General features: G+C 47.2%; 1 protein-coding gene across 5 annotated transcripts in view; it reads right to left on the reverse strand.

Annotated features, from left to right (window-relative positions):
* The window catches only part of PIP4K2A (phosphatidylinositol-5-phosphate 4-kinase type 2 alpha), a 186,131-nt gene that overhangs the window by 23,592 nt on the left and 136,370 nt on the right, over positions 1-26,169 (reverse strand). For 4 of the 5 annotated variants that reach the window (XM_042991212.1, XM_042991214.1, XM_007081282.3 and 1 more), the window contains exons 5-6: positions 14,026-14,172; positions 7,748-7,786 (exon numbers count right to left, since the gene is read on the reverse strand). The exons of the other annotated variant lie outside the window; for it this stretch is intronic. In XM_042991212.1, coding sequence (XP_042847146.1) covers positions 7,748-7,786; positions 14,026-14,172 — 186 coding nt within the window. The remainder of the gene's footprint in view (positions 1-7,747; positions 7,787-14,025; positions 14,173-26,169) is intronic. 5 annotated transcript variants of the gene reach the window in all.

Consider the following 26,169-nt stretch of genomic DNA (forward strand, 5'->3'; position numbering starts at 1 on the left):
TCAGTTCTGCTTCTCAAAACATCCAAGCCACAAATTTGATACACGGAAAGGCAAATTGGTGAATGTGGGTAAAGATCGTACAGAAGTAGCAAAGACGACAGTTGCTTTCTCAGGAAGAGCACACGTAACGACCTTCTTTCACAACATAAGCAGAATGTTTACATACGTCCGTGGCTTGGGAAGTGACCCGACGGCCCTTCCTGCACCTTGTAATTTCCACAGTGAGAATGTACAGCAGCTGGATGTGAAAGGTGCGTGGTTTTCATTTTGAACTTGTTTGTGTGTAAATGTAGAAAGAGAATATGCCTCAACACCCCTGTGAAACAGCGCTGCAATTCGGTAACACAAAGCCGGCTAAGCCCTAGTATGATTTGGCCACTTAGAACTGTTAAGGCTAGGGGCGCCTGGGTGGCTCCGTCGGTTAAGCATCCGACTTCGGCTCAGGTCATGATCTCGCGATCTGTGAGTTCGAGCCCCGCGTCGGGCTCTGTGCTGACAGCTCAGAGCCTGGAGCCTGTTTCAGATTCTGGGTCTCCCTCTTTCTCTGACCTTGTCCCGTTCATGCTCTCTGTCTCAAAAACAAATAAACATTAAAAAAACAAAACAAAACTGTTAAGGCTGGCAAGTGCCCAGATGTTGGTTATTTATCTTCCCTATTTTTTTTTTTTAATGTTTATTTGTTTATGGGGGGGAGGGGCAGAGAGAGGGAGAATCTGAAGCAGGCTCTGTGCAGCTAGTGTGCAGAGCCCGATGTGGGGCTCGAACTCACGAACCGTGAGATCATGACCTGAGCTGAAGTCGGATGCTTAACCGACGGAGCCGCCCAGGCGCCCCTGCCTAAAATTTTCAAGCTAATATTTAAAATGTGAAATTACCGCTTTTCTGATATTGTCATACTTTTCAAAACATGATGGCCCTTTAACTGTAAGGGCCTGTCCCTGTAAGTGACGATATCAATGGTGACAGTTTGGTTTTCCTCCACAGGCTGTGATGTGACAGTTAACCTGCATGCCAGACACACAAAACGGGTGGTTGCGATCTGACCAGAAGATTGTCGCACAAATGTTGATGGTGACAACGTAAGTAATCTCAAGAGTCTGAAAACTGAAGGAGCTTGCTAAGTACTATATAGTTTATGGTTTAATACTAACGTAGCAAACATCACAATTTTATTATTTTAGTAAGTATGCATCTGCAACAGCTTGCCTTAAATTCAGGTCCCATTCTAAATCTTAAAGTCCTCTCTCCACCCTGACTCTTTCTGGAACTAAGAGTTTTCAGCTTAAAAAAAAAAAAAAATTCCCTACCTAACAGCACTGCTCCCTGTGTGCTTGGGATACTCTGGGTTGGATTCATCCCAGAGCAATAAAAATGAATCGAAGGCAAGTAGCAGTTTATACACGACCGCAAGCCAGACCTGCCTGAGGACTTTCATGCTGGTCACCTGGCAGGTGCTGACCAGAGTCACTGCCTGTGCTATCTTCTCTCTTTTCCGCCTGCCACTCTTACCAAATTCCAAACGAACTGAATCTTAAAAACTCCACTTCCCAGAATCACCCCCATGGTTTACATTAGAGGCTTCTTACATCTGCTAATACAATAGGACAGTTCCAAACATTTTTTCCATTAACCACAGCAATCATCTTCACCTATACCTAGAACAGACAGGATTTTAGTGACTGTCAGTCAAGTCCAGGACTCCTCAAAGTCAAGTCTAATACTCACCTGCATCTCTGCAGGAGGGGAAAGCTTCACTTGAAACGAGAGATCTTGCACGGAAGCAGGAGAACCAGTGATACAATCAAATATTTTAATCTTACGAATGACGACCAAGTGAAATGATTGATCCCCACACCCTGAACTTCCATTAACGCCAGAGCAGGGGCTGGGACTCAGATCCACTAATGCTCTTTGCACCCCCCTCCCCAAACCCCCTTTTATAAACCCTCTCTGGGCCACGAGGCAGATGTTAGCGCCGCTGCCTTTAACTTGAGGTCCGAGAAACAGACCCCGCTCCTGCCCTGGCAGGAACCTATTCCTTGCACTTCGGGCGCCGGAAGAGGCGTTTCTAACACTGGCTGGCAATGGGAACCGATTCGCTTCCATCTGGGGAGAAAAGGGAGTTTACAGAAGAAGGTTAAAGCGTTAGCTGAGTTTAGGGCTTAGAACCCGTGATAATCTAGCTTTAACCGATCATCAGCCTACAGCGGAAAGATTCCCAGAAGGACACGCTGCTGTGCTCGATGCTCCGATCGTCTTTGTCCCCTTGCCTTTAACTGCATCCCAAAGAACCAGATAGAGGGAGGAATGAATCGCAATTTGCTACAATGTAAAGATCGCAAAAGAAAGGCTGGAAACTGGTTTAGGAAAGCAGTTTTCGATGTAAGGGTATTAACGATGAATTCGCCTGACGCCTCGGTCAGTAATAGGTGAAGTGTCAGAGACAATGACACTCACTTAATTGCCAGTGCAATTCACAATGCCCAGGGATCGACAAGGCAGCTTTCTGTAGCCCATTATCAAAGTGTCAACAACGATTATTGCCGATATAGTTACACAAATGTCAATTGCGGGACAGCTGTTTTCTTTCACATGGGTTCCAGGGGGAAGGTTCTACGTTAGAAGCAGTAGAAGCAGTGAGAAGGTTCTACGTTAGAAGCAGTCTTCCTATTGCGACCTAGTGACTCCATTACACAGGCTTTACTTCACCCAAGCAAATCAGACGTGAGTTTGAAGAAGAACTGTGCAGAGCGATGAACAAAATGCATATTTGTGTAAGTCCCCAGGACTCTCTCGCTCAAGAACATGGGCTTTTGAAAGAGTCAGGTCAAATCCCCCAGAAATCAAGTCAGTCCAGTTACGTTTTCTTTTACTTCCCTAGATTCCCTGCTGAGTGGCTTGCTTGTTGGCAGCGTGGCTCAGGCTGTCATTTGTAAAAAGCAGTCCGCTCAGCTATAATTACTAATTCGATGTCACACTGGAATCGTAGCGCAGCTGTGAAAAGATCGACCACCAGGGAGATTCGCATTTCTCTGTCTCATTTAGAGGAGGTAAACTGCCGGAGCCATGAATGGAAGATGCCCTTCCATTAAAAAGGAAAGAATTAAAGAATAAAACAAGTCATAGCAGCTGTCAAAATCTGACAACGGCTTAAAACAAAACAAAACAAAACAAAACAAAACAAAAAAAAAAGCCCTGGTCTTTTTTTTTTTTTTTTTTAAATTCAAGACATCTGTACGTACGTGTTCCGATACTTGTTGCCATGAAAGTGATTCCATTATTGTTGCAACAGAACTTCTTTATTTCCCTCACCGCCATCTTCATTATGATGCTAATGCAAATCACACTAATTACGAGGGAGCTGAAATCAGGGGACGGGACTTGTCTGCACCTAGATCACTAAATATTTGAAATGACGGTTTCAAAACTTGTCAGCAACAAGTTGGAAGTCTGGGCAATGAAGACAGTTATGGAGATTCAAATGAAAGGGAAAACTAACAAGCCAGGTTACTAATCAAGCCAAGGCCGTGGGGATTCTTTATGAAAATTATCCTTTGCACCGTGACAATCTTTTTTTTTTTTTTTTTTTTTTTTGGAGAATATAGTTACACGGTGAAAGCAGTGAGAAGACTCTTGGCAGATCACGGGATTCCATTCGCGAAAGGCTAAAATGCAGAAAAGAAATATATCTAACGGCGGCTGTTTTGATGACATCAATGGTTTTACTTGCGAAGCCAAAGAATAGCACGTTTTTTGGGAGTTGAAAAATATCAACTGCTCGTGGAAAGAAAACCTGAAAGTTGAGAGGGGAACAAGGGCAAAGACGTGTTTTAGAACTTGAAAACCCAATGTTTTTAGGAGTTCCGCTCTATTAATACATTTCATTTCTTTTTAGTAGGACAGTTTAGTGACCATTCCCTCGGCTGTTGCCAGATTATAAACAAACCGCCGTATCAGAGAGCCCTGATGCCGTCCTGCCAATGCAGGGGTGGGGGGTGGAGGGGGGGCATCGCCTCCGCCAATGACAAATTTGAATTACTTTTCTATTCCTTACCTTTAAGGTGTTTCCTCTCGCCCCTGCTCGGTGAGCACTTGTAAACTACAAGGGCAGGCGGGTGGCCTCGTGGAGCTACTCTTTGTGGAAGAAGACTTGTCACGAACCCCACGCCCCAACAGAAGTAGAGGGCACGGAATTCTTCCGCAGGGCAATCGTGTGGACCGCGTTAATGTGTACACGGTGTAAGACACAGGGAGGTCGCCTGTGTTTACATATTAAAACAAAAACAAAAACGGCGGCAACTTGCCAACATAGTATGAAACCGAACCATTGATGTCGCTACTTTAAGAATTTTAAGATCAAGACTCAGAATGAACTGCTCTAGCACCGTACTTAACTCCGAGACATTGTTTCTGGCAATGCAGTGAATGCTTCATGATTCACGGGATTAACATGAGTTTTTGATGCTATGTCCTTTTAAAACAGGAGACCGAGAGCTGCCAGACATTCAGAGGGTAACAGCACAGTGGTCAGAAGCGTGAGCTCCGGGCTGAGACCCTTGGCTGTATCACATCGTGACTGGGGGACTCTGGACAAGTGACTGAACCTGTCTGCGAACTAACTTCATTTACTCAAAGGAAGTAGTAAGAGCACCAACCTGGTGGTAAGGATGATCCGACCGAATTCATGTAAGATTTACACTCCACCAATGTCAGTTACCGCTATTTGCCTTTCTAAAGCCCAAGACATCAAAACGCACAGTAAAAACACAAACCCCAGGCGAAGGGAAGGTTTCACCTCTGCCACTGATTGTGTGACGCCCCACGGGAACGTAAGTTCATGGGTCTCAAATCGGTCCCGATGTGAGGTGGGGAAGGTCGTTCCCCTCTCTGACTTCTCTAAGCCCATCTCCCAGGGAGATGTTTTGAGGAACAATTCAGAATATGAGAAAAGCATTCTAAGCATTTTAGGCGCCTCAGAAAAGCGGGTTTCTGTTAGAAATTCTGTAATTTCACTCTTTTTCACAGACACCTAGACCAGTAAAAGGCGGAGCATTTTTGGTGAAGGGGGCAGTGGGGGTGTGGTGAGGGCCTTGGGCATTCTGGACAGTGCGTAGTCCTGTAGGCAGAGAGTAGAGGGAGGGATAGGGAACGAAGGGTCTGCTTCTGATGAAATAATACAGCTTCGAGGATGTCAAATATTTGTGGCTTTCCTTCGTAGATGTCCTCGTTTGCGGATTTTGGCTTCAGCAGCAACCACCCCATGGCCTTAACTGTCTTTCTGGGAACTGTTTACTGTCCAAGCAGACCACGCCCTTGGGGAGCAAACCTGAAGACATTAAAATAACAGAGGGCGGGAAGGGTGGGGTCTGCTAGCAATGATCTCAAGGGACTAGGGCGCAAAGGCAAAACAGAGCCACCGCCGTGGAGAAGTGGATGCCACCCCAACCACAGTTCCTCCTCGGGGGCTGGCTTCTTGTTACGACGCAGCAAAGTCTGTGCGGCTCTCTAGATGGTCCAGATTATTTTCTCCTAGGAGAAAACCCAGCCATACTAAACCTCTGAGTCTCTCACGGGCTGAAACTTAAATACCCACTTGAGTCTTGAGCACCTGGAAAAACCGTTTAGTCATAGCAACATGGAAGTCCACAGTCCATTGTTTCTGCTACTTTTGGCCAAAGCTGGCGCCTTCAGGGTGCTGTAAGTGGAGGTCAGAAATGTCAAAATACACCCACTAGTGCACAGTGAAAATACAAATGGTCGAAGAAGGAGCCACCATTTCCCTTTCTCTTCCCCGCTCCTTAACCCACTGCTCTCTGGCTTCTGTGGCACCCACTGTCACAGGCAAGGTCACCAGAGATTTCCTTGGTGATAGGCCAATGGATAACTCTCAGTCCTCACCCTACCGGAGCCTGCAGAAGTATCTGATTCCGGGGCAGTTCTCTCTCTCTGGTTTCTGGGCTACGACCAGCGTGCACGTCTCCCAAGACCAGGGGCAAGGTTCACTGGGCATTTCTCACAAGACACTCAGTAAATGTGTCTCTTTGGCCGATCCTTTGCAGGACTCTCGTCCTTAACCCACTCCTTAAATCCGATGCTCTTCTGGGCTGGTTCCAGACACACTTCTCATCCTGGGCGGTCTCCTATATTTCCCTGATCATCCTTCCTGGAGGTTTCCAAGCCCCTTTGCTTCCGGCTGAAACCTTCCCTGCTGCCCCTCATGCCAAATGAGCATCTCTGTCATGGGGGAGAGGGGGACTGACATTTCAAACTCCTCCCACTCTGCTCTCCCCCGTCCGTGGGTAGAATCGACACCCTCCCCACCGTCCAAACCAGACAGCCGGGAGTCATCCCGAACCCCGCCCTCCCTCCACACACACTCCCTGGCACTGGTCCCCTGGCAGGGGAGGACCAGCTCATTTAATCTCTGAGCTCTGTGGATGCTTCCTCCTAAACCTCCATAACCTATCCTTGTCCGCCATCCCAGCTCCGGCCACCATTCTGTCCCGGTCATTTCAACAGCCTTTCCATCGGGTGCGGCTTACCTCCCCCTCCAGCTAGGGCGCCCGGTGCGCCCCCTCTGCACCCCTGTACAGGATGCTCCTTCTCACCCCTCCCTCCAGCTAACTCTGACTTGTCCTCAGGTTTGCAAACATCACCTCCCCCAGGAAGCCCCTCTCCCCCCAACCCCACCAAGCCAGAGTCAGGCGCCCTATTAAACCGCTTATCACACGAGATGGTCATTTCCTATTTAACGTCTGTGTCGCCTGCTAGATGGGTCTGTGTCGTTCATTATTTTAGTCCCTGAAGCCTGTAGGGATGGTACCCACGAAAGAATTCACAAACACTTCTGAATGAATACAGCAGATCTCCAAAATATGAACTGCAAATCTAGACGGAATGATGCCACTCTAAGATACTAATTTAAAAACAAAACAAAGACAGAAAACCTTGAGCCCAGCTTCCAAACGGTTTGGTCAAAAAAAAAAAAAAAAAAAAAAAAAAAAAAGGCACTTCCCAAGGTGACAAGGGGGAATAACTGAGGGTACAGAGGTCCCTTTCATATAAGCCGATGTCGATTTTGGTCAGTTCAGATTGACATGCAGAAAGCCACTTCCCACATTCTTAATCAAACGGATTCAAGTGGAATCTGTCATCTTGCATGATAAACGACATGGGATTCCAATATTGCCTGCTGTCCAGTGACTCAGGAAAAGGTAAAAAGAGGTAGTCTCTCCATCCCTAATTCTGCAAGTGACACATATTCCAACCCCATCTTAGAGTCGGAAGGGAGTCGGAAGCTCATCCGAGCCAACCTTTCACAGGTCAAGCTGAAGCTCTACCACCCTCGTTTTGCAGGTGCGAAGCCAGGGCTCAGGGAGGCACGCGGAAAGCGCTCGAGCTCCCGCCCGCTGGTTCGGGGTAACGTGGGGCCGGGACCCCCGCTGCTGAGCTGTGCCTGCCAGTCTGGATCCTGAGAGACCGGGTTCAAGACCGGGTTGCACGCGAAACGCTTCTTTCACCCACCCTTAAAACCAAGAACTACTCCAGGAGCCAACACAGAGGGAGGGGGGCACCTCATCCGAGGAAGCGAGGGCCGCAGGAGACCCCTCAGTTGGGTGACGCGGTGCCGGTGTGGCGGAAGGGAGCCGGGAGCGTCGCGGCGGAAGGCAAGAGGGAAAGAGGGGGGACAGGGGTGCTGTTCTAGCACGTCGGCAGGACCGCGCCGGGAGTAGGTCAGGGTACTCACCTTTTCCTTGTCGCTAGCTTCTCTAGCCACCGTGGAGCCCTGAAACACAAACACGTCATGAAAACAGGCACACGGGAGGCATCGGGCTTCGCACGTTTAAAACGCGCGCGTGTGCCAGGGCAGAGCGCAGAACACGTGAGCGCCAACTTCGCCGTGGTGCCTCAGCCCGCGTGGGCTCTGTCCCCTCCCCGATCACGACCCTGCCCCGTGGGTGCTCCCCGCTCCGCAGACCTTCCTGTTGGCTCGTCTCTCTAATCCTCTCCCTAGCTTGTCACCCGAGCTGTCTTCTCCCTGGTTCTTGCCCCCCCCCCCCCCACACTGGAAATCAGAAAACCTGACAATCACTTGAGTGATCAATCACTCAACGTTGGACCCAAACCACGCTCTGGTTCTTGCCCCGACTGCCAGAAATGGTTGGTCTCAACGGTCTTCAAAGGGGAAGCGGGCCACTAAGTGGCTGCGGGGGCCACGGGGGCACGGAATGCCTCTTTCCCCCACATTACGTCTTCCAGCTATGGGCGCGCCTGGCCCTCTGCCCATCTTTGTCCGTTTCCGAGAAATGTCTTCCTCGTTACCGTGAGTAACCTGTGTGTACCTCCCGGGCCCCCTCACTCTGGGAATCCCTTCAGACCCACACATTTACCCGCACCCCACTTTGTGCCAGGTGCCCGGCCGAGCCCAGAGGTAGAAAGTGGAAGAAAACACAGTTCTTGATCCCAGTAATTCTGCTCGGCTGCGCTGGTTCTCCGAGCTCTGTCATCACAACAAGAAGTGTTCATTCTTGGTGTTCCTGAGTGGCCACAGCAGGATCTCACATAGCAATCGATGCCCGGCGTTCCCTGAATCGATGGCTGGCAGCTCAGGCACTGATTAGAAAGTAGCCCGTGGGGGCGCCTGGGTGGCTCAGTCAGTTGAGCGGCCAACTTCGGCTCAGGTCATGATCTCACAGTCCGTGAGTTTGAGCCCCGCGTCGGGCTCTGTGCTGACAGCTCAGAGCCTGGAGCCTGCTTCATATTCTGTGTCTCCCTCTCTCTCTGCCCCAACCCACTCATGTTCTGTCTCTCTCTCAAAAATAAATAAACATTAAAAAAAAAATTAAAAAAAAAAAGAAAGTAGCCTGTAATTCACAGATGAGAGACTCAGACTGAGGAGTCTCCTGGTACTGGGGACGGGGGCCCAGGCTGAAGTCCCCACCACCCCGGGGCCAATTCTCCACCCCCCTGGTGCTTGGCATTCCCGGGTCCGGTGGATGTGTGAGATCCTGCCGTCAGCCCAGGGGAAATGCTCGGTGTTTCTCGGGGATGCGTCAGGGGAGCACAAAGCCGTCCCACGAAATGATGACAAGGTGAGTGGTTCAGAAGGAAAACCTGGGGCCCCTTTCCACAACCACAGCACGTACTCCTCTGCACAAACCCAGCCGCTGCCCCTTGCAATGGCCTGTTTGCCCTTCTTCAGGGATTCTTGAATACAGACCACAAATACCTTCCTTTACACACTGGTTTCTAACAAAGAATGTTCTCAAATTCAAAAAACAACAAGACGGGATATTTGCAATATTTGAGCACTGTCTACGCTTACTGGTCAGAGGAAGAAACCGCTTATTCCTCTTTGTATCTTTAGCCAAGTTTCTGGTCGCTGTGTGTGTATTATTCCCCCTGTAACAGAATTTACCCGGCTCTGAGTCTCAGGGAAGCTTCATCTCTATGTAAATGCAAATCATTAGCCGGGAGTGGGGTGGCGGGGGGGGGGGGGGGACCTCACCCAAATTTAAATTAACTTAAAATAAAAAAACAGAAATAGAAAATAAGGTTAAGTCATGGCCAAGAGTGTGAGCCACAAGATGATGCCAGATGTCCAGGTTCCATCACAACAGAAAGTCCTGGCAAGAACAGAATTTATTTATTCTATGAGCTAAGAAGGGAGATGAAATTATGAAGTCAAATTACAACTCTAATATCCAGGCTCTAAGTATAATTTACATCAAGCTATGTTTACTAGGTGCTTGCTTGAATGAGGCACTATCTGAGGCATTTCTGGGGCATAAAAAATAAAAAGGACCAAAAATTTGCCTTTAAGGCATTTACTGGTAGAATGGATAAGTTACAACCAAATTCACTGACCAATTCCCATATGCTACACATTATGCTGGACATAATATATATATATATATAAAAATATATATATATATATAAATATATATATAAATATATAAATATAAATATATATATTTATTTATTTATTTATTTATATATATATATGAACGGGTCTTTCCTCACCTAGCAAAGGTAGGTAAAATTATCCCCGTTTTACAGATGAAGAAACTGAGGCTCAGGAAAGGTTCAGCAACCCACACACAGCTGACAAGTGATAAAACCAGGACATGTGGCTTCAGAGGTCACTCTGGCTTATTATATGGGGGGAGTCAGGCCAGTGAATGGAGTCCTCCTTCCTCTAAGGAGCACTGCAAAAGCTTCCGGAGAGAGAGGTACAAGGAACCCTGGAGGGTGGCTGGGATCTCCACCAGGGGCAATTCCAGGGAACAAAACTGCCTCAACTAGGAGGCAGAACAGAGGAAGGCTGTACTTGGGAAGCTTATACAGTTTATCTGAACTCCAGAGGGCAGGAGATCAGCCTAAACCACTTTCTCTCCCTTAGACTAGCATTTCTCAAAGTGTGCTGAGCATCCTGGGGTTCCAAGACCCTTTCATGGTCTGCAGAGTCAAAACTATCTTTATAATAACATTGAGACACGTTCTACTTTTTTCACTGTCTTGATATTTGCACGGATATTGAAAAAAATTAATGGGTAAAACTGTGGGCAGCTCAGCATAAATCCAGCGGCATCAGTGGTACTCATCGATATTGTCGGTTGTAAAATACATACAAAAATATACATGTTACATGTATGTACAAACATGTCCTTGAAGCAGTGACGTTAGTAAATCTTGACCGTGGAGTCAATACCTTTTCAGTATTCTTTGTGGGAATATATAGAAAACACTCCCGTTTATCAAGAAGAAATGTTTTAAGAACATTTTTGTGATGGGGGCTGCCCGGGTGGCTCAGTGGGTTAAGCGTCTGACTCTTGACTTCGGCTCGGGTCACAATCCCACTGTCGTGGGACGGAGCCCCGCGTCAGGCTCTGCGCTGACAACACGGAGCCCGCTTGGGATTCTATCTCTTCCCCTCTCTCGGTTCTTCCGCTGCTGCTCACGCGTGCACGTGCGCGCACGCTCTCTCTCAAAATAAAGAAACGTCAAAAAAAGAACATTTTTGTGGTGGTTTGAGTTATGAGCTCAACTAGCCACTTTTTTCCATCACAACAACATTTTTGCTTGGAAGATCAAGTGGCAATGTCTTTACTCCGATCTGGGCATTTGGTAGGTATTTGCTCAAAGAAGAACAAAGCTGCGGGGCTCCGCTATGTGCGGGGGGCGGGGGGGAAGGGGCAGTGGGGAGAGGAGAGGGGGTGCGGGGTGGGGGGTGGTGGGGGTGGGGTGCTGCGTGCTGGCACATCACAGAAAACAGTTCCCAGGGCTTGCTGCCAACGGTAAAATTTGAGCTTTTGAGTGGAAAGAAGAGTTTGAAGAAACTTTTATCCATCACTGTGAGTATGACAGCTTCTCCATACTGATGAGACTTGTGGTGATATTAATGTGACTTTTAAGTTTATTTATTTATTTTGGGAAAGAGAGAGAGTGAGCGTGAGAGCATGTGTGGCACATGAGCAGGGAAGGGACAGTGAGAGAGAGAGAGAGGAGAGAGAGAGAGAGAGAGAGAGAGAGAGAGAGAGAGAACCTTAAGCTGTGCTGTCATCTCGGAGCCTAATGGGGGGCGGGATCCCAAGAACTGTGAGATCATGACCTGAGCCACAATCAAGAGTCAGAGCTTAACCAACTGAGCCAGCCAGGTGCCCCATGACTCCCTGACTCTGTATAATGAAATGTGTCAATATTTGGAAGAGCACGAAACTCAGTGACCCATCTGTTCCAAATGACCAAAGCATGATGTCTTCGGACCGCTCTATGTAAATGCACCTGTAGATTATGCAGAAATAAGTACAGAAAGCTCACTGATGTGATTTCAGATTCCACATTGTAACTGAGCTTTAAGAAATTACTACTTGTCGAGTTTTGGTGTAATATCAAAGAAGAGTCTCTGCAAATTTCTGAGAAAGTTCTTAAAACACCCACCCTCCCGTTTTCCAACCACGTATCTTTGTAAGGTCGGACGTTCTTCATACACTTCAATCAAGTAACATCGTTAGCAGGCTGACAGCACAACCTGCTATGACATTCCAATTGTCTCAGATTAAGTCAGATATTGAGGAGATTTGCAAAAAATGTTAAAAAAAAAAAAAAGGCCATCTGTCTCACTAAATTTTTTGATTTGTAAGATCCAGCTATTTTTCATAAAAACATGCTAACATGTAATAATAGTCTTTTATTTTAAATGAAGCAAGCATTTAAAAATCTCTTATTTCAGGGGTGCCTGGGGAGCTCAGTTTGTTAAGCGTCAGACTCTAGATTTCAGCTCAGGTCATGATCTCATGATTTCTGGTCTGGGTCTGGCATTGGGCTTTATGCTGACGGTATGGAGCCGGCTCGGGATTCTCTCTCTGTCTCTCTCTCTCTCTCAAAATAAATAAACCTAAAGAAAAATTTTATTTTAATTTCTAACATTAAATAGCAGTAGATATAACCTATACAAGCAAAAGCTTTTTGGGGTCCTCTTTTTTACAAATTGTAATTTCAATATAACCAGCATACAATGTGATATTAGTTTCAGATGTACAACACAGTGACCTAACACTTCTATATACATTACTCAGTGCTCATCGTGGTAACTGTACTTTTAATCCCTTTTACCTCTTTCACCCATCCCTCACCCACCTCCCCTCTGGTAACCATTAGTTTGCTCTTTTTGGTTAAGACTTTTTTTTTTTTTTTTTTTTTTGGTCCCTCTTTGTTTGTTTCTTAAATTCCATGAGCGAAATCGTATGGTATTTGTCTTTCTCTGACTTCTTTCGCTTCCCATTATACCTTCTAAATCCATCCATGCTGTCGTAAATGGCAAGATTTCATTCTTTTTTTTATGGCTGAGTAATATTCCAGTGTGTGTGTGTGTGTGTGTGTGTGTGTGTGTGTGTATACCCCACATCTTTATCCATTCACCTCCATATCTCGGCTATGGTAAATAACGCTACAAGAAACACAGGGTGCACGTATCTTTTCTAATTAGTGTTTTGTATCCTTTGGGTAAATACCCAGTGCAATTACTGGATCATGTGGGAATTCTATTTTAATTTTTTGAGGAAGTTCCATAGGGGCTGTATTAGGGGTCCTCTTTTAAGAACGAAGGAGTCTGAGATTAAAAAAAAAAAAAAAAAAATTCGCGACCTCCTGGTAAAGGCCAAAGGGTGGCAAGCTTTTTCTACAAAGGGTCAGCTGGCAACTGTTTTAGGTTTTGGGGTCCAAAACAGTTGCTGTGGTACAAGGTAACTCTGTTGCTGTAATACAAAAACAACCACCCGTGGTACAGAAACACTGGCCGTGGCAGCGTTCCAATAAAACTTTATTTACAAAAGTGGCCAAGTCGGATTTGCCATGCAGGCAGGTCGCAGCTTGCCAGCTCCTAACCTGGACGTTCTCCCCCTAGGTCAGCGATCCAGGAATCGGCTCACCCCACTCCACTCAGAATTCCAGTGGTGTGCCTGTCCCTCAAGGTCTCTGAAACAGCCGGCCTCAGGCCCTGCGCCCTCTGCTGGGAATGCCGTTCTCTCAGCTCATGCCCTCCTCCCCCGGGTCGGCTTCCGAGTCGTCTCAATGAAAACCTTCCCTGACACCCTGTGTAAGCTGTATCCCTTCCCCATTCTTCCCCTTCTTTACCTCTGTCCATCGCACTTAGCCCTTCTTAACATGCTGTGGGATTTACTCACTGCTTTTACTTACTGTCCATCTTTACCCACCACAATATCAGCTCCTTTGAGTACGGACAGCATTGGTCTGTTCTGTCCATCACACCGTTTCCAGTGCCAAAGCCGTGCCTGGCACCTCGCTGGTGTCCAACAAATAACTTGTTGAAAAAAATCAGATGTGCTACTTCCCAACGTGCAACGGTCTCCTGGGAAAGCCCACAAGTGATTCTTGTTTAACTCGAAGGACAGCACTGTTAGGCTAACTGCCTGGTGGCGTTAAGCTCTGAGCAGCAAATAAGCATGTGGCGGGATCAATTACAACATTTGGTCAATTACTTAATAAAAATCCACACAGTCTTACCTTTAAGTCGTATTTCCTATATACAGATAAACGGTGGCTGAACACATTTCTTGTAACAATCACGTATATTTCCACTCCATCCACATTAAGCCGGTACATGCCCAAGAACTGAGGAAGAAGGGTGATCCCATGACATTCTACTATATACTGCATAGGAGAGAGAGAGACAGAAACAAAGTATGCGCTCAAAAGGTGCTCATTCAGATGTGAACCGTAACTCTTCAGCCTACGGTGGGCGGACAAAGTGAAACCCTCCAACCGTTAAGGTCGTAGTTACAGAAAATGACGACGTTTATACTGCCTGACACAGGATCGGTGTTCACCACATTTACACAGATAAGAGAATTCAACTTTTATCTCCAAAGAGGTATTTTTTTCCTAACATTCCAAACCAATTTGTACAGTCAAATCTTGGACATAATAGTGTTAGACCAGAGGGCAAGTGACTGGCCTATTTGCTAATGCCTCTAGAGAGAAATCACACCCTCCCTAAGGCCTCTGCCTTCCTCCCCAGAAGCCCAGGTGATGATTTCATGAGGTTGAGGGAGAGTCACTTGGCCACCAAGATCAGCTCTTTTAACGGTGTTATTAAAGTACAGCGTTGAAGCTGTGATTAAAGAGGAAGCTGTGGAGAGAGCTCAGTGTGGGAAGCTGGGACAGCTGGCTCTAGTCTTAGTTTTTGTTTCTTACCCACCACTCTGATGTCTCGGGCTAGGCGGCCCGCCAGAGCAGTGCATGAAGGGAAGGTGCCACGCCAGAGAGCTTGATCCTGCTCTATAGCCAGGTCAGATGGAGATTCTCTGGCCTGTTGTTGGGAGTTCATCAAGGCCACTGGCCAAGTGCCAGCTTTGACGCCATTTCTGATTAAAGTTGCAAAAACACAACAGGAGTCGAGAAGTATTGGTGACTGTCCTCTAAAGGGCCACAAGATGGAGACACTTCTCCTTGAAAGCAGATCTTTATAAAATGGGTCCCACTGCACTTTTTTTTTTTTTTTTTTAAATTTATTTTTGAGACAGAGAGAGACAGAGCATGAACGGGGGAGGGTCAGAGAGAGGGAGACACAGAATCTGAAGCAGGCTCCAGGCTCTGAGCTGCCAGCACAGAGCCTGATGCGGGGCTCAAACCCACGGACCGCGAGATCACGACCTGAGCCGAAGTCGGCTGCCCAACCGACTGAGCCACCCAGGCGTCCCCCACTGCACTTTTCAAAGGAAAGTTAGGTTTTTCCTCCCTTTAAAATGAAGGGAGAAAGAATATTGCAAAAAAAGCTCTTTTAGGTCCTTGACATGTATGTCAAATCTCTAGGACGTGAACAGCACGAATAGTAAGATTCCAAAATTGTAAAAATTGTTAAGATCACACACGTTGTGCGTATTTACAGGGAGGAGCCTGGAAGAATGGTCACCACGTATTAATGGTGGAATTTTAGGTAATTTTGCTTTCTTCCCTTTTTTTTAAAAAAAAATTATATCGTTTGAATTTTTTCATTTTACAATGGGCATTGTATAACAACAAAATGCCCTTTCAAACATTTTAGTGGTAAGCACTGTCAATAATCAACTCCGATAATATTTAACCATCTTAAGAGAAAAAAAAAGGACCTTTATTTTTATCATTAAAGATGGACAGCATCAGAAAATGAGTTTGACTTGTGCCACCCAGAGTTGTGGCAGGTTTTAAAGATGCTCTTGCCTTTGTTTGTTTGTTTTTTTACCATACTGACCCTAACCGAGCCACACATTTTAATTTGATACATTTTTCTGAGTAGAATGTCACTTCAATTTGTTCCTAATTTGAAGTCAGATCAGTGGAACTTTTTCTATTTGTCTCCTTTCAAAAAATAGTAAACTGGGGCGCCCGGGTGGCTCAGTTGGTTAAGCGTCTGACTTCGGCTCAAGTCTTGATCTCACAGTTCGTGAGTTCGAGCCCCACGTCGGGCTCTGTGCTGACAGCTCAGAGCCTGGAGCCTCCTTCGGATGCTGTGTCGCCCTCTCTCTCTGTCCCTCCCCCCGCTTGCACTCTGTCTCTCTGCCTCTCTCTCTCTCTCCCTCTCTCTCTCTCTAAAATAAACATTTAAAAAACCCCAGCAAATTAACTTGAGTTTTGTGGATACCAAACAGGGGGTAAAGAGCCATTGGTTGAAAATAAAACCTCTTACCTCTGATTGAAAGAAATAAAAAGGGCTGCTGTCCCTCCCCTCTGAAGAATGACCTTGGGTGGAGCCTTAAAAACCTGGAGACTAAGGGAGTCTACCTTGTGTGAACGTGGTAGAAAGACCATGGGTGTGGGAGCTGGAAAGAATGGACGTGCCTCCTGGTGTCTCCGTTTAGCAGCTGTGGGATCTTGGGCAAGCTATTAAATCACTTTTCATTTTAGTTTCACTTTCTGGGAAACGAGCACCGTAATTCCTACCATGAAGGAGGGTCACTGTCAAGATTAGAGATGAAAGTATTTCGACACACGTCACACGATGCCTTGTGCTGCCCTACATTCTTCCCCCTCCTGCAGGCGACAGAGGTAATAGTAACAATTCTTCTCATTTAAAACTCTCATAAGAGATGTCACCGTTGCACCTGTCGGCTTTGTCCGCCAAACTCACTGGCAGGCATTGGACTGGCGTCTACTCTGAGGCAGGCTCTGCGTCGCTCTTTTGGAGGCCCCGGGGGGCATGTCCCCAGCCCTGGGGGTGGGGGGTGCACACCAGTTTCAGTCTGGCTGCTCAACCCCTCTTTGTGCTCGGCTTATTCTCATCCTGGCCCATCTTTTACAAGTCTTGCCAGTAAATGAAGTCTTTTTAATCAAAATCTCTGTGTAACGGGGCACCTGGGTGGCTCAGTCGGTTAAGCGTCCGACTTCGGCTCAGGTCATGGTCTCGCGGTTCGTGAGTTCGAGCCCCGCGTGGGGGGCTCTGTGCTGTCAGCTCAGAGCCTGGAGGCTGCTTTGGATTCTGTGTCTCCCTCTCTCTTGCCCTTCCCCTGCTCATGCTCTGTCACTCTCAGAAATAAATAAACATTAAAAAAATATCTTTGGGGGGCGCCTGGGTGGCTTAGTTGGTTAAGCATCCAACTTCGGTTTGGGTCATGATCTCACGGCTCGTGAGTTCGGGCCCCGCATCGGGCTCTGTGCTGACGGCTCGGAGCCTGGAGCCTGCTTCGGATTCTGTGTCTCCCTCTCTCTCTGCCCCTTTCCTGCTCACACTGTCTTTCTCTCTTAAAAACAAATAAACATTAAAAAATTTTTTTAAAATATTAAAAAAAAATCCGTGTAAACCCACAGAGCACCATGGAACAGAGTGGATACTATTATTCAGGTTATGAACATGATAAAGAAACTCTGAATACTGTACAGGAAATCATCAAGGTTCCCCCCCACCCCATGCAGATGACATCCTACAACTCCTCCACCTTTACGGTTACATAAATTACTGCATACAAAAATCAGATCAGTTTGATCTGCATCTCCCAGCTTCTACACGCACTTGCGCTCAAAGGCACGTTCATCTGAGGCTCTCTGACACACACCTGGAATAGACACAGAACCGCATCCCACATTCAAGCCTCTCGTATTAGGTTCCAGGATCGACAGGGCAACAGTCGGTGACAAAGGTTTAGGAAGCACTTATGGGTCAAAACTTGGCAGAAGAGAAACTCTACCCACTAGCTGCATTTCTGGGGAGAGATTACACAGTTTCCTTACGGGAGAGGGACGTCCGGCCGGCTCCGTGAACGCGGGGGCCGGGGGACCGCCGCTCTGGCAGGCGGGTCGCTGCGCGCGGGAGCCAGCACGAAGGGGCCTGAACGTTCATCCGCTCGGGTTTTCACCAGCTGACCCAGGAAATGCTGCACACCAAGGGCAACACCAGTGGTCGCGTGTGCAAACCACGCACACGAACTACCGGGGTAATCCCACATCCGGGAGACTGTCAATTCTCGGCCGGAGCTGTAGCTGGGCCCTTTGCACGACTCAGCGCGTCCAGTCCGGTTCCACATTCACTAGCTGTATACCCTCCGGGGAATCACTCAACCTCTCTGTGCCTCTGCATTTAGAGCAGAGGGGTGACAACAGTACTGAGGGCACAGGGTCTTTGTGAAGAATGTGAAGGGCTGAGAAATGGATTTTATTTATTTAAAAATTTTAAATGTTTATTATATTTTTGAGAAAGAGAGAGAGAGAGAGAGAGAGAGGGGGAGAGGGATAGGGAGGGAGAACAAATGGGGGAGGGGCAGAGAGGGGGGCGGGGGACAGAGGATCCATAGCAGGCTCTGTGCTGACCGCAGGGAACCTGATGGGAACCTGATGGGGGCTTGAACTCTCGAACTGCATGATCATATTCTGAGCTGAAGTCAGAAGCTTACCTGACTGAGCCACCTAGGCGCCTCTGGATTTTATTTTAAATACGTGACGGGGACTCCCAATTTCAATGAATCTTCACAGAACAAAGGCTTTCTAAAAATGAATAGTTTTGCATATGTATGTGTGTATGTATTTGTTTATAAAGTTAGGCGGTATTTTTGTAAATATAAAAATCAACACTAACAAATTGTATTTCTCTCTCATGTTGCTTTTAGGATCAGACGCCTGAGCCCTTTCCCTTCAAGAACTTAAACACCATTGACGAATTTACACCACAACGTGGACAAAAATGCTTCAAAAATGATAAGAAAGGCGTGCACTGGGGGCACTATAGTATTGTGCGTTTCTTTAATAACCAATTCTCTTTTTTTTAAATAGTTAAAAACACCCCCGGCATCTGCTAGGTATTAATTTCTTTTTAACACTGTTGACTCAATCACAAGATAATCTAAGGAAACCTTTGCTCCCTCCCTTCCACAGGCTTAATTTCCAGATGACGAGAATGGAGAAATAACAACTTAATTCTGAGGATGACTCCTTAAGAAAAATGTAAGTATTTCTTTCACGTTCAGCCACCGTCTGGCTTGTGACTACAAGGGGGGCCGTCCCCGGGCACACGGGTGTTCCCTACCTGCTCTGTTGCAACCTCGATCTACAGACTCAGAAACTGCGGTACCTGCCGTAGCCAGGTGGACTCCTTTCTAGAAGTCGGAAGGGTCTGCAACCTGTGTCCTCTGCTACTCAAGGTCCCGAGGGAGATGGGGCCACCAACGGACCAAACTTCCGGCCATGCTAATCATCCACGTGTGGCTCAGAAAGCAGGAGCGCGCATCAGCCGGCAGAGGGGATTCTTCCCCGAGAGCGAGGGCCGAACGTACACCATCCCTCCAGGGTCTCTCAAATATGGCATTTTTCGGAGACATTCCTATCTGGGGCATGACGGCGGCTGCTCTGGGTCACCTGCAGCCTAGCTCTTCTCTCGCGTCGGAGAAGCTCGCTCTGGCGCCCGCACTGGTGGCTTTCAAATGCGTGCAACTCCGCAATGACCCTGAGTTTTCATCTGAATAGGCACTGAACACGTCCTCTCCAAGTTTAAACAAGTGAACTCGATTGCCATCAATTCTTACTATGCTTTCTATATGGAGCTAAGACAATGACAGTTATTCTTGGGCTCAGCGTCTATATTCTCAGTGTTACACTTCCTGCATTACCTACGTTTGCATTTTAAAATATTGTTTTTATTAAGTATTTTTCACGCTTGTATTTTCATGGCTGGATACCTCCTGTTACCTGTTATTTATCAGAGTGGCTTCCGTTTTTTTTCAAGAGGACTCTCAGAAACTTACATTTGCTGGCAATGTTTTTGTCTGCAACTGTGTTTTCAACACTAACAGTTTTTACTTTTTTATGTCTTCTTTGCAAAAAACGTGCTTGTTGGGGAGCATCTGAGTGTCTCAGTTGGTTAAGCGTCAGACTCTGGACTTCGGCTCAGGTCCTGATCCCGTAGTTCATGAGTTCCAGCCCCGCATCGGGCTCCACACTGACAGTCGGGAGCCTGCTTGGGTTCCCTCTCTCCCTCTCTCTCTGCCCCTCCCCAACCTGCACTTTCTCTCCCTCAAAATAAATAAACATTAAAAAAAAAAAATGTACTTGTTGGAAGGGCACCTGGGTAACTCAGTCGGCAAAGTGTCCAACTTCGGCTCAGGTGGTGATCTCCCAGTTTGTGGGTCTGAGCCCTGTGTCGGGCTCTGTGCTGACAGCTCAGAGCCTGGAGCCTGCTTCGGATTCTGTCTCCCTCTCTCTCTGCCCCTCCCCAACTCGCACTGTGTGTGTTGTGTCTCTCTCTCTCAAAACTAAACAAACATTAACAAAAATTCATAAAGGATTCCATGGGGTAACCAGTAAAACTAAATTTTATCTCTTCATCATTCTTCCTTAGAACTTTTTCCTCTATAGCTACGGGTTTGCTAGAACTGTAACACAATGATAAATTAACAGGGTGAAATCAGAAATCTTAAATCCTATAAAGCCAAACAACCACAACAAGGTCTCCGTCTCCTTTGCTCTTAGGCACTCAACAAGAATAGCAAGTGTTAGGAATCCCCGATTTGTTGTTCCTCTTGTGCAAAATGAAACGCCATGAAAAGACCCACAGCCGACTGAAGGTTTCAGCCGAGAAGGTTCTAAGTGATGTCCCGCGACAGATCGATATTTATAGCTCTGCATGCAAGTGCGAACCTGGGCTCTTGGCTTTGGAAATTGCTGTTATTATCATGTTTCACTCACTCTTCTAGGGGCTTGGAGTGACAATTTAATATAGCATCAAATTAATACTTCAACGTAAAGTCTCGTTTCATTTAATGTTTCTGAAAGGGTAAATTACCTGTAATCCTTATTGTGCCTCTGGCTATGTTTATAGATCGCTGCGCCAACAAGAAAGAAAGAAAAGAAAAGAAAGAGGGGCGCCTGGGGGGCTCAGTCGGTCGAGGGTCTGACTTCGGCTCAGGTCATGATCTCACCGTTTGTGAGTCTGAGCCCCACGTCGGGCTCCGCGCTGGCAGCGTGGAGCCTGCTTAGGGTCCTCTCTCTCCCTCCCCCACCCCCTGCCATTCATGCTATGTCTGTCTCTCTCAAAATAAATAAACTCAAATAAGTGCTTAGGGCATTTTTTCCTGGCTACAATGAAAATGCAGAATGGCCATTCCAGCCTCATCCTAAGGAGATCTGAGACCTTAAGGCCCCTCCGGAACCACACCCGACGGAAGGCTGAGCTGGTCAAAGAAGGCAGGTTCCAGAACCATCCTCTTGCCCTCCAAACAGCCAGGAGCTGGGCCCCCAGAGGCCCGTGCCCAGGACTGGGAGGCCAAATGCTTCAGCAGGGGTACCTGGGAGCCAGGCCAGGAGGAGGAACTGGGGCCAGAGAAGTTGTGTAGCAGGAAAGGCAGGGCGCTACGAGGTGTAGGTCCTGACAGAAACATGTTGTGCTCCCCGTTCACCTTCTTCGGCACAGAGAAAGCTCTCTGGACAGCACCTGGCCTAAAGTGAAGCTCGGGGACCCTCTGGAGATTAAGCAAGGAGCTCACCAGGACCACCAAAGACGAGAAGGCAAGTGTGGCCGCCCCTGGGGAAGGCCTTCCCACCCAGCTGTGGAGCGCAGTCCGCGGCCTTGTTGGCAGGCTCCTTCTGCGCCTGCCTCCCTGTCACTCTGTCCCGACGCAGGAGCTTCTCGGGGGGAGGGCTCAAGAGCACCGCACCAGTCGGCCACAGCTTCATCGGCCTGCATGGCGGTCTGACTCCCCGTCTGCCCAATCCTGCCCCTCCCCGCTCCCCTACCTTACCTAGGTATGACCCCTAGTCTACATCTTGACCCCAGACTGTGTGGGCTTCTGCTTGGGAAGGTTGCTCTGAGGCTTTTATCTTGGCTTATTTATTTTTAAAAATGTTTCATGTTTATTTATTTTTGAGAGAGAGAGCGCGAGCGAGCACGAGCCGGGGAGGGGCAGAGAGAAACAACAAATTCAGGTTCCCAGAAATTACAAAGGTTGGGACTATCAGAAACAGAATTCGAACAGCTCTGCAGAAAACATTTAAAAGACAGAAGATGGGGCCGCTTGGGCGGCTCGGTTGGTTACACGTCTGACTCTTGATCTCAGCTCAGGTCTTGATCTCAGGGTCGTGAGTTCAAGACCCGCACTGGGCTTCATGCTGGGTGTGAAGGCTACTTAAAAAAGAAATAAATTTTTTAAAAGCTAAAAAAACTAAAAATAAAGAATGCCGTTTCAGACATGGGCATATTACAAGCAACTATCAGGAATGAACAGGCAGATATTTAAAAATGGAACTTCTGGAAGGAAAACAGAATTATAGAAACAAAAAGCATTGGATAGAGACAGGGGAACAGGACAGTATAGCTGGAACGGGTACAGCTGAGGAATTTCCCCGGAATCTCACGAGCAGAGATGTTTGCATCTCTGGAAAATGGCAAAGAGAAGTGATGAGCCGTGGAGACCAGAATGAGAACATTCTAGCTGTTAGAGAGGCAAGAGGAGAAAAGACGATGTATAAAGAGAAAAGGTCGGCAGAATTTCCAGAAACTGGAGAAGATCTGCTGCAGGAGGCAGGTGCCATGAGTGGGTTGGGCAACTCCCTGGAAACCCGAGACCCAATGTGTAGGATGCCAGGAGCTGGGAGCTGGGAGCTGGGAGCCGGGAGGCAAGGGCTCTGAGCACCCCATTCATTAGCAAGCAGCAACTCCCCACCTGCAAAGTGGAGCTGGGGTAGGGGGACTCCCTCGGGACCCAAGAGATGGCAAAGGCCTTTCCTGATGTTTCTGGCTGTTTCTAAGACCAAGAAATGCGTCTGCTGCTTCTGAGGGCAGAGGCCCTGCTGGGAGCTCAGAGCTCCCCGGTATCTCCTGGACTTAAAGCTTTAAGTGTCCTTTTCAAATTTTAACAGACCTCTTCTCCAGACAGGGAACCAAAAACCCAAGGGCAGACTCGGGAGTGTTTCCCCAGTTCTAGAAAGGAGATACTGCCCTGCCGCCTAAGAAGCTTCGTCAGCATCACCTGGGAGCGCGTTAGAGACGCAGCATCTCAGGCCACCCCAGACCCAAGGGGTCAGAATCTGCGTTTGTGTGGGAGGCTCGAGTGCTGCGTCTAGAATCAAAGTCTGGGAAGCAATGATGTGGTCTGTAACTGTTTCTCCTGTGCCAGCACTGGTTGTTTTAACGGCTGGCTTTTATGGTGCCTGTTTTCTGGGTTTTCCTCTACCTGTGGCTCACTCTTCGAATGATAACGCCGACACCACTGTCCTTCATGGGAAGGTAAGAAGATATGCTTCAGAGAGGGTCCAAAAAAAGTCCAGCAGTCTAAATTCTCCGCTGAGATGTCAAGTACTCGCATAACATCCAGATTCAGCTCAAGTTACTGACTGTTTCCCAATTGACAAGGATAAAAAGGGATTTGGGGGGGTTACTTTACCAATTCTTTCAGTTGATCATTTCAGTCATTTGAAATAAAAAAAGAAGCGCTTTTAAACCCTGAATTGCAAAAACTTAGAAGATATTCTTAGGCATTTCTGGATCATTTATACTAACTTGTTCCCTCTCCTGAAACTTCTAAAATTTTACTGACACTGACTCTGAATTTCAGTTAACGCTGAAGGACAGAAGACCAAAACTCCCAGTGAATTCAAGCCGGTGGGAAAAAAAAGAATCACTCACTTAAAGAGGAAGTAAGACATTCAAGTAGGCTCTTGACCATTTTTTTTTCCCCTTTTGGAATGCTCTCTGACACGGTCGGGACAGTCAGCTGATAATCGTCACTTACAAGACCCAAGTTTACTCTAGCCTGACAAAATCTGACGATGGCGTTGACACCAAAACATTAGGTTATTTTCCCAAATAAAACAAAGACAAAACCAAATAAAGTAAAAGAGACTTCTAAGTGTTTCCTTTGCTAAATAGAAATTTCCCGCTGGTCTGAGAGACGACGCTGAGTAGAAATTAGGGTAGGATTTCGGCCGCATGTCAAGACTAAAAGCAAGATGCCAGGACTTGGGAAAAATTCGAACTCCTTGTGGTTTGAATCCTCCTAATTCTGCAACGGGACCACACGGTATCAGAAACCAGGCCCCCCAGTGGATCGAAAGAGTTCACGGGTTTCAACACCGGGAGGGAGTAGAACAGTATTTATCTTAGTCATTTGTTTAGCACGGACCATACACCAACCTGAGCAGGTTGTAAAAATCAATTCGCCTAATTAGCACAAAACCTAAGGAGGTTGGTGCTTGATGAAGGAGGTTCTGTGATCCAAATTTTATAGGCAGAGAAGCGGCATGGAGAGCTTAGGTAACTTGCCCCAGGTCATGGCGCTGGTCACAGGCAAAAGTGAGCACACAGCTCCGCGGTCCGAGGCTCGAACCCTCTCCTACACCGCATGGCCGGGGAGGTAGGCTCGTCAGAAGCTTAATCCCAGGAAAAATTTATTTAAACATCTAGCGATGTTCCACTTCTCCAGACACTGGCCTGGTCTCTGACCTTCCGGACCAAAGCTGCAGCTCTGGGGAGATTTCATCAAACAGAAAACAACGAAGGAAAAGAGAAGGGAAAAGAGAAGTCAAAGGGCCACGCCATGACCACAGCTATCGGCAAATCCATCCGTTTATTCCACAGGAGACACCCTCTCGGATGGCCGGTCCCGTCCGTCGACAGGTAATGTGAACGAGTCTCATTGCTTGTCTACTAGCCCAGGTGGTTCAGAAGCACAGCACATTAGAAGGTAAAAGCGGCGAAAAGCAACACGAAATGGAAGAATTGACAGTTGCCGCTCAAGCAAGAGACAGAAATTTATGACTCCACATAAATCCCAGAGTTAGTGTAGGCCTACTCAAAGCGGGAAGGCAGGCCTGATGTGCATCTCAAACGCCTCTGAGCGTCACCGAACAGAACAGAGAACCACAACTCCTGGATTGCAGATGACGCGGCCTGTGTCTGATCGCCCGGAACAGCTACCCAGGGGCACGAGCAGGGCTGAGCTCAGCACCATGGAAAGTTACCCACAGCTCATTGGAAGGTGGCCTGTGAGAGGAGCAGGGTGAAGAAGGTTCAAGTTCGGTCTGGAGGAAGCCAGGCCGGAAGAGGGCCGGGGAACCCGTGCAAACTGCCCCCTCCCTGGCACGATCGTGTCGATCGAGTGTAATTATCGTCTGGTTTCAGCAGCCTGTGATGATGATTTTCTTTTAAAGTCCTAGGAAATTCTGTGCTGCACGGCTGTTTGCAAGGATGACGTTTATTGTGCCACATGCCCCCTCTGTGGGGTGCTCCTCACGACAGCGCTGTCTGATCTTAATACCAAGAACAGTTGTGTTCCTCCTGAACAACCGATTCATCTGTACCTTCAGGCACAGCAGCCGTGTAACTGACTCACTCAGGTTTCTCTTTCCGCTTTGGATGCTAAGAAACTGCGGTCTACCGGACCTCGTGCTACCAAGCACCCTGGTCACCATGGCATGACACTTTCGGCTCATCCCATGCTCCGTTTTGTGCCTTCGCCCTCCTTCCCTCTTCTACGTTCCCTTTCTTCCCACTGATTCTATCTTGTATTTCAAACTTCCTTGAAGGCCACCTTATATCCTTTCTGGAATTAGGTCAAGAGTAAGATCGTGAACAGATGAATGAATGAATGAATGAATGAATGAAACTCAGGTGGGGACACTGAGGTTCAGAGATTGCCTAAGTAGCCATTTCATAACAAGCTAGGATCTATGTCTCCTGCCTTTCAACGTCACGTCCTTTACATTAATTGTATTAACAATGGTGATTCTCAATGATCGAGACGCTTTATATTTAAAAATACTATTTCTAAGAGGAAAGAAAAATCCAGATGTTGGCTAACTGAGACTTTTCTGGATGAAGAACATACCGAGAAAATAACAATTTTCTAGCAGCGGAACGGAAGGAAATCTTGAGCGCTCTGAAAGCCCTGGGAGCACGTCAATCGATTTGTTTTGATCCCTGATGTATTTTATGTAACACTAACACTATGTCAGATCTGCATGTTAGGGTACAGGGACTACCCGGGAGAAAACGTTTCAAACAGTGATTTCTGTAAAGTCAAAAAATTCTCAACTCAATGTTGTCATCAAGCAGTTGATGCCTGAATTGTGTGTCACCTTTTACTAGAACAGTATCAGAGTCATGTATCAGAAGAGTATGTTTTCATCAGTCACCTGAGGTATCACTTTGCTTTGAATGTTCTGAGGCAATTTAGAGAAAGAATAAAAAGAATG

The sequence above is a fragment of the Panthera tigris genome, chromosome B4, assembly GCF_018350195.1.
Source record: "Panthera tigris isolate Pti1 chromosome B4, P.tigris_Pti1_mat1.1, whole genome shotgun sequence".
NCBI lineage: Eukaryota > Metazoa > Chordata > Mammalia > Carnivora > Felidae > Panthera > Panthera tigris.